The sequence below is a fragment of the Vigna umbellata genome, chromosome 4, assembly GCF_029865625.1.
Source record: "Vigna umbellata cultivar VRB3 chromosome 4, Vumbellata_1.0, whole genome shotgun sequence".
Taxonomy (NCBI): domain Eukaryota; kingdom Viridiplantae; phylum Streptophyta; class Magnoliopsida; order Fabales; family Fabaceae; genus Vigna; species Vigna umbellata.
The window spans coordinates 1,842,152-1,851,041 of NC_142168.1; the positions used below are offsets into that span (position 1 = coordinate 1,842,152).

At 31.6% G+C, this 8,890-nt stretch overlaps 1 protein-coding gene across 4 annotated transcripts in view; it reads left to right on the plus strand.

Moving 5' to 3' along the window:
• Positions 1-7,653, plus strand: part of LOC148198949 (uncharacterized) — a 39,189-nt gene extending 31,536 nt beyond the window's left edge. The window contains exons 2-15 of one of the 4 annotated variants that reach the window (XR_015786111.1): positions 1,322-1,405; positions 1,941-2,024; positions 3,163-3,364; positions 3,534-3,631; positions 4,394-4,480; positions 4,568-4,706; positions 4,897-5,142; positions 5,516-5,655; positions 5,755-5,949; positions 6,098-6,188; positions 6,281-6,404; positions 6,664-6,774; positions 6,870-7,292; positions 7,390-7,653. Coding sequence is in view for 3 of the 4 variants with exons in the window: in XM_088113743.1 (XP_087969869.1) it covers positions 1,969-2,024; positions 3,163-3,364; positions 3,534-3,631; positions 4,394-4,480; positions 4,568-4,706; positions 4,897-5,142; positions 5,516-5,655; positions 5,755-5,949; positions 6,098-6,188; positions 6,281-6,404; positions 6,664-6,774; positions 6,870-6,969; positions 7,390-7,456 (1,656 nt within the window). In the remaining variant the exon portion in view is untranslated. Of the gene's footprint in view, positions 1-1,321; positions 1,406-1,940; positions 2,025-2,946; positions 3,008-3,162; positions 3,365-3,533; positions 3,632-4,393; positions 4,481-4,567; positions 4,707-4,896; positions 5,143-5,515; positions 5,656-5,754; positions 5,950-6,097; positions 6,189-6,280; positions 6,405-6,663; positions 6,775-6,869; positions 7,293-7,389 lie in introns of those variants that run through there. The other 3 variants (XM_088113744.1, XM_088113743.1, XM_088113745.1) reach the window with 3 other exon arrangements.
• Positions 7,654-8,890: the final 1,237 nt, after the last annotated feature.

Genomic DNA, 8,890 nt, shown 5'->3' on the forward strand with positions numbered 1-8,890 from the left:
CCCTGTGGGGATGTGTGTTGTAAAGTCCCATACTGTCTGCTACCTTTGATAGTCCTCCTTAAATAAAACATAGGTTTCAAAACCAGCTAAATATTGTGGTTGAAAGTCTAATTCAAAGGAAGCAGTAGTTTAAAAGAATTCATGCACCTTTGATAGTCGTCCTTAAGACATAGGTTTCAAACCAGCTAAATGTTGTTGTTGAAAGTTTGATTCAAAGGAAGCTGTAGTTTAAAAGAATGAAAAAATGATATACTTTGACGCAAATTTTTTACATTCATTTGACACTATCCTTCTTTACTTTTTACTCTATTTTATTTTCTTAAAAGTGTAAAAAATCACTCTTTTATGAACATTTTATTCTTATAATGTTTGTCAAATGAATGGAAATGTGTATCATCCTACCATTACTTTGAAAGAATTCACACATTTGGGAGAAGCCAATGGAACACCTCATGTGTTGTCTAAATGTGATTTGGATTTGGAAATTTCTTTAATTTTTTTTATCAGATTTTCTTTCTTTAGCTTTATCCGCTAATACTGTTGGCATTACTTTCTTTTGAAGTAGCTAGTGTACTTCTAGGACATTGAATTAGATAGATTGTATTCGTGGTAAGACATTTGATAATGGGTACTGAAACAAATGTTTGATTGTTAGAAAGTTGAAGCGGATGTTCTTGTAATCTTTCATATTCTTGTAAAAAGTTACTCCAAATAGCTTTATTCTTTCTTGTTAGACTGCTTATGTACATCTCTGGTTTGTTGATATATGCTGGATTTATCAAAAGAGGAAATTAATGTAAGTGTCTTAGGGATAACGTGTAATATTTTTCCTTTAATGTGTTATATTATTGCCATTTACAATTTTAAATTAAAGCACTTAAAAATATTCATCTTATTTTATTAAAATCTTACCAGAAAGTAAATCCTTCTCAAAAACAGACTATTGAATGCTGGATAATACTTATTGATAAAAACAAATTATATACACCAGCGACATGCTATTTTTGTCTTATAGAAGGTTATATAATATAAATTCATTAAGTTTTTTAATTGATTTAGCAAGTTCCAAAGCATATGTTCAAACAAGAAGAGGATATGTGGTTTAACTCTGTAGTTACTTCAAAACTTAATCATGAATGTTATTATCAAAATGTAGTGAATATGTCATCTAGTATGTTTAAACAGTATGAGACTAGACTATTTGAGTCCTAACAGTTGTTTCATGTTTCTCTTGGTGCATTGATGTTTTGATTGAATGATCGTGTGGGTCACGTACTCTTCGTATTGTTTATATCCTGTCATTGTGCCATCTGTTTTGCAGTATGCAAAACTCATGCCCTCATGCTTCACATATTCAAATGGTCAAAGCTTGTGGGAAACATGTGCAACTCCAATTCTTAAACAGGTAATCTCATTGTAGATTAATTCTTACTGTCATCGTTGGTTTCAATTTAAATTACTCATAATGTGTTATCTAAAATGGTCACATTTGGATGTATAGTCTAAAAGGCTCAGTCGTTGAATTGTGTGCTATGCACGAGTCAAACCGAGATGAAATGTCAATTAACCTCAGTTGCAGGATTTTAACAAGATTAAACATGTTTGTTAATTGTTTCTGCCACATTATCTTTTTTATTCTGAACTAATATATTGGTTAAACAAACCTTGTAGTACAGAGTTCATTTTTGTGTAGTGTCCATGGATCATGCTAAAATTGTCAACAACATATAGGTGTACATACCAAGCAAATAGTTCATTCCTATAAATAGTCATTTTATACATTCAATATCAAGTTCATCCATACTTTTCAATTTGTTTTGTTTTCTATTAACATTAGTTCAAGTTTTCCCTCTAATCATTCCATTCTACCTGCTGCTTGTGTGTCGAACCTAGGTGGCTTTGAACATTAAATCTATCATGTGTTGTCTGTGATTTTACAGGTGAAGAGTGATTTTACCAGATATTGCTATGGAGATGAGCAGCATTTGGATGAGACATGAAAACAAGTATTCTTATATGACCATGTATGTTATTTGAATTAGTGAATAGTCAATTAGGTGCTTTTATTTTTTGTATATTATTACTCCATTTTCATACTTTTAGGAAATACATAAAACATAAAAGTAACATTTATTTCTCTCTGTTCTCTGCTTGTGTTTGAAATGAAACACAACACAGTACTTGAACCAATTTGCTACTTAAATTTAGGGTGATTTGGTTCTGAACATGGTCAAAACTGAATCCTTCTTAATACATAATGATATATTTGTCATTAACCAACCATAAAATAAACTTAAACTATTAGGGGATTGCATGTGAATCTTTTTTCATACTACAGACTCTTAACAATCTTCATCCACACTGGCAGGATTAGCTAGACCATTAGATTGCCACTGCATGAACTTGTTGATAATGGAATTTAAACATTCTTCTAAAGTAGCCTGTGATATGTTCTTCAGTTTTGAGACATCATTTTGTCTGTCTTGCTTCACTGTTGAGGAATACGAATAGAAGTTCTCCTGTTCTACAATTGATCCTTGTCGAAGTATGATTGTCAAATTTGCATTAGTTAACCAATCAATTGTACTATTACTCATTAGTAATTTTTCTAATTTTAATTTAAACAAAAAATTAGTAAATTAGTAGAATAGGATGCATAACTTATTTTGCTGGTTCATCTCTTCCCTTGTGCACACACTATCACCTCTCTCTGTATTGTTAGCTCTTTTAATCACGTTATGTTCCCTGGTCTTTTTTTATTCATTTGTTACTATTTATTTAATTTAAAACTCCATTTATGTTCATTTGGAGGTATATCATGGACTTTACCTCATCTTAAGCTTATAACTTCTATTCTTATCCTTAGCATTTATACCTCTTTTTCAAGCTTCTTTTTGTGTTGTCTCAGCATTTGAGATTCTACTAAATACTTTTGTATTGTCTCAGGCTTTTTTGGGATCACAGTCTGTGTTGGTTTTGGAATCTAAAGCTATGGCTAATTTCCATTGTAATCCACTTGGCATTTAGTAGACTACTTTTAGTAAATTAGAATAACATCTTCAGAAAATTGTTCAGATTTAGCTTTAATACATTTATAGGTTGATAAAAAAAATCAATATATTCATTGCCGCAATTAATAAAGTTTTTTTTAACTATATATAGAGAGAGACGGAAGGACACTCTCAAAATTCCAAACCAGCCGTCCTTCCTTTGCTACTCCCTTCAACTCAGCATTCAAAGAGAGAATTCCTTTCTCCTACTCAAAATGGACGTGAGATTATCTTCTGCTCAGACTAAGAACTCCGAGGATGTTGTGGCCAGTCCTCCCCTTCAAATTGGTGGAACTGGAAAATCTTGTCATCAAGTATTTTATTAATTCTTCTCTTTTTTACTTATGTGATGTCTAATTTTTCATGTTGCATGTTGGAGTGTGGTGATTTTTTTTTATTACTCTTTGTTGTTCAGTTTGTTTCTTGATTTTGTGGTACATTTGGATGATAATACATTTGTTTTGTTGGTTTTCGACTGTGAAGTGCCGGCAAAAGAAGGAGAATTTTGCTGCAACCTGCAAGAACTTAAAGAAAGGGAAGAATTGTCCGATTAAGTACTGCCACAAGTGCCTCTTGACTAGGTCAGTTCAGCATTAGAAACCTTGGGTTTTTTTTTTTTTTTTTTAGATGTTTGTATTTTTCATAGAAGTGTGATATGCTTGGCACCACTGTTGAGGAAGAAATCTCAAGTAGGTTACTGCTATATTCCTTCCTATCATATGCAGCATAGCAAAGATATATATGAAGATATGGGAACAGTGGAAGGGCATAGAGGAGCTCAAGGTCTTGTTTTTGGTCATGTTTATGGGAAAACCTTTTTTAATTTGCAACACCATCCAAAGATCCATTGTTTTGCAAGAGTATACAAAGAAATATCAAAAATATCTTGTCTTGTACCAGGTCGCTGGTATCCCTCATGAGATACTATATCTTGTGAGAACAGGGTAGGACCATGAAACAGTTGTTGTCTATAGTGGTTCTGCTTACCTTGAGTAAGATTGTTTATTATGCTGGATACCTGTGTCCTTGTAAGGAAAAAAGACAACACATTTTGGTGGTTTTTGTGTGTTTCAACTATAGATGCAAAGCAATGGAATTTGGGACACACGTCCAATGCAAGGAACAACTTAAATTTTCCTAAAAACTATGACTAATATTGTTTTTGTAAATGTGAAATGTTCCAAATTTGGGGCCCAAACATTCTATACATTTAGAAGGAATTAGGCTCTGATTGTCAGCTGAGATATCCTTGGTACAAAATGAAAGAATCGGAAGTATAACAATACAATACTTGTATATATGTATATGTTTTCTCCAATGACGATTTTCCTGTGGTAAATTAGGTATGGAGAGAATGCTGAAGAGGTTGAACAGTTGGCTAATTGGACATGTCCGAAGTGTCGAGGCATTTGCAACTGTAGTCTTTGCCAGTGGGTTTCTTTTTGATGTTTTCTATTTGCTTTTTGAGTTGGTAGTGTATCCATGAGTTCATTCTGATAAAGGAGTTATGTTTGTAGAAAGCGACGAGGTGAACAGCCTACTGGTCCCATGTATCGTAGTGCCAAGGAATCTGGCTTTAAGTCAGTTGCAGAAATGCTTGCAATGAAGAAGAATTTAGAAACATCAAATCCATTAAATGAGGGTAATCTGATAAAGGTATGCTATTTTTCTACCTGTCCCCTTTGCTAATTCTCTTGTGGTTGACAGATTTGGTTGAAAAGGATCCCTTGTTTTACTGTGCGAATTCATGATAAGTTAACGATGATATGAGTGAATGTGTTTATATTTCAATTTATGATAAACTTTTCATGAGATGGTTCGTGTTCTTTTTTGTTATTTCTTGCAGGAGCCTGAAGTATTTCTCTCAGGGGAACTTGGAAATGAAAATTTTTCAGATGCAAATGTCACTGCAGTTTGCACCAAAGATGATGGTGGTGAGAATTTTGGAATGAACTTAGAGAGCAAAGCAATTGCAGAGGAAATTCTTTTGCCACCGGGCATGGAGTTAAAAGAAATATTTGGCATCGAGTTACCACCCAAAGAGGTTGGGAATGCGTTGCAGATTTTAGAGTTTTGCAGAGTGTTTGGAAAGGTATGGTTTCGTGTTAACAAATTTTCCTGATGGTTTTTCTAATTAATTGCATTTAATAGTTCCCTGATTGAATAATCACGATCAGCAAATTCCTTTAATTCTATAAGGGGATGTTACCAAATTGGAACTAATTATTTCTGTCAATATCACTCAACTTGAAAGTCAAATTTTAGATGATTTTGCAGTTGGTCATTTAATTGAACGTTTTGACCATGAATGATATTCCCTTCTGTTACATTAAATTATATACCCTAGAAAAAATGGTATTATTGTTCAAGCTTAATTCTTGCTTTATAGTTATGGTGTTGCAACCATTCATAATATATTAATCAAGTGTTTCTTCACTGTTATTCCTGTGTGTAATTTTAATCAGGCTCTTGATCTCGAGGAAGGAGAAGCTAAAGCCATTTTTAAAGAATTGATCAGTGAAGAAAGTATGGATGAACATAATTCCTCACTGATTCAATTTCACATTAGATTGTTGGAATTGATTGCAAGCAATTCGAAAAAAGAGTGAGTTATCCCTTACAACTCTTATTTGGAGTTTTCTCAGTGATTAAATTTTTTTGAGATGCTTGAATTAAAGTTTCCATGTGGATTATTTTGGTGTAGGTCTCCATCCTTCTCAACCAAGAATGAAACTAATTCATGGTTGAAACATTTAGAGGATTTGATTATGCAATCATATCATCTAAATGATTTTCCTTTGGATTGGTTTCAAGAAGGCATCAGTGGATACTATAAATTGGATTTGTGTAAAAAGTTTAAACTGATGACTCTTCTTTGTGACGAAGCTTTGAACACTCAGTAAGTACTGTTAAAAAATATTCCTTTTTGTGTATTCTTCTTTTGTTTTATTACTTTCACCACTTCATCTTTCTTTTCTTTTTTTTTTTCTTACTTTTGTTGTCTTAATATCAATTAAAGTGGTGGGAAACTTGCTTAATATGTTCAGAAAACTAAGGAGTTATATTCAGGACGAAAATTCAAGGCATGCAAAAGTAGCGAAAGAAACAAAACTTAAGATTGCTGCAGCTAAAGAAAAGGTAATATAAAACAAGGTCTTATGATGCTCTTTGTATATGGATTATCCTTGCTGTTACAGTTCATAATAATTTTGTGTGTATGATATGTACAGATAAAGTGTCTTGCACAAAAGTTGCAGAATGAGAATGCCAAAGTGTCCTCCATTCCAGGGGAGGAGCATGAGGTTGACGAAGCACACATTGAGATGTTAAGGTTAAAGAGCACAGGTGAAAAATGTATGTCATGATTAATTGTTTCTTAATAGATGTTAAGGTTAAACATCTAGGTAGGTCTTGGTTTAATAAAGAAATAAATGTTGTTAATGTGGTAAAAACAGAAAACAGAGTCTGTGTAGGTAATTTTGTTTCTTAGATAAATTAACGCTCTGAACTAGGTCAAAATGGAAAGTTTGGATACATATAGTTGTTTTATATGTTACTAGTTTTAATGTTTATGCTATTGTAAGGGTTGACAATTGTTTTTCTTATGTTAAAGACAAAAGTGGATGTGATGCTACGAGAATCAATCCAGAGTTTGTGGACAACAATGGGATGACATTTTGGAAGTTACAAAGTTACAATGACGAATCGGTTCTTCTGCTGCAAGGTAATTCTCAAAATTTATGAGCTCAATTTGTCTGATTGATGATACCATTTTGACTAGGGAATTAGCAAGTTTTCTAAAAGAAAGCATCAATGCAGATATGAAGATACAAGATGAAACTGCTACTTTACCTGAAGAAAGCTGGTTTGTTTACGGTCTTCCAGAGAAGGACGAGATTGATAAATATATATCTTCAAGGTGAGTTGTTTTCTTAAACTTGAGTGAATTGTTGTTGTGATTTCAGATACTTTACATCATATTTGAAATTGAATTGCTTATATTTTGTCAATGAACATGATGGTGAATTTTTAATGTCCTATTCGGATGTTTTTATTTGTAGACTAAGCCACAGCTATTGAATCACATGTTTCTTTTCTACCTTGGTTGCAAGGCTAAAAGACTTAAGAGTCTCAATTCTCAAAAAAGTTTGTAGGAGTTTATGTTTAATGTTAATTGTTCTTAATAGCATAATGCTGGCAAAAACCCTCATTCCATATGGGTCTTCTTTCAGTGGAGTAATGGTATTGTATTAATGATGAGACTCTTGTAAATTTATCTACTAATAATAATATTTTGTTAAGATTCTTTTTGACATGATATCATTTTTTATTTTTGTAGGTTTCGGTGGAAATCTCCTTTGTTTTTGGACTCAAGGGACCTTCATTACTGTAATCATTGTATATAATTTTTTTGTATTTTATTTTAGTGGAATACGAAATGAAATGATTTTTTTTTGTAATTTAATTACTATTTACAGTTGTATTTTTTTTATTTAACTAGTTAGATGTACTATATGATATATTCATTGAAAAGTGATCATGTATTCTGAATATTTCTAATAGTAACAATAAGAAGAATTCTAGATATTTTGTCTTGATCAAATGTTAGCAATATACGACTTAGTGTTACTATTTTCCATAACCATATAATCCATTATTAGAAGTATGTAGCAATATACCTTTTTTATGATTTTTATTTTAAATAAGTGAGTTCAAATATAAGCAAATTTAATAAAATAGATCTCTTCTGTTAGAAATTTATCATATACTTCATTTTTAATATAAGCACTGTGTCTCCGATCATTTAAGGAAAAAAAATAGTGGATACATAATTTAAAAGAAATTGAAATGTTCATATTTATGTTTTATTACATCTTTGGACAGTTATGAGCAAAGCTGTCTGCAATATCAGGTGGAAGCACTGTGTCTCCGATCACAGCAGGTTTATCTTTTCAATGAATCTTGTTTTTGTTGAAACGTTTTCTTTTTGCCTCTTTTTTGAACCAATGAGCTCAACAGGGACCATGGGCTATCAAACAATTTTGCTTGATATTTGTATTTCTGCAGAATGATTAGCTTTTCAATAAATATTGATTTCTTTGAAAACTGTTTTTCTTTGCCTCTTTTCTGAACCAATAGGATGAATATGAAAGAAAGGTAGTAGACGAAACCTCTCTGCAATTTCTAGGGTTTTTTCTATTGCCAACTGTATTCATCTTTTTCAATAGCATCTTTTTTTCATTGAAAACTGCATTTTTTCTGAACCAATAAAAGAACAACCAATTTACTGCTCTGCGTTTATAATAAAACTTCAATGGCATCTTTTTCTTTGAAAACTGTATTTTTTTCTGAACCAATAATAAAAAAGAACAACCAATTTACTGCTGTGTTTCTACTTTAAATGTGCATATCGATATTGCTTCCTTCTATAAATTAATATTAATTCTCGTAAATGTAATAATAGAAGAAGATAAATAATTTATTATCCTCTCATCAATGAACAGTAAAGATGCCATAAATAAGAAATATTTTTCACCTAAGTTCTATGGTGACAAATTATCATAAAATTAATATGAAAACTAAATATTTGTTTTTCTGTTTCGCAATATTTACATTCATCACAAATTTCTCAACTCAAATAACAGTAAATAACATGATGATGGTCGTCTTTCTCAACTTAAAGAAGAGCTAAGATATAGTTTGTCAAAAAAATTTAAATGTCTACTTCTATATTTCAGTTACATTTGAATATTACAATTTATGTATTTGTTAGTTAATATCTGAAATGTTGTTGAGTTGTTTTACGACAAAACCTTACGTGATATATGAGTGTATAGTGA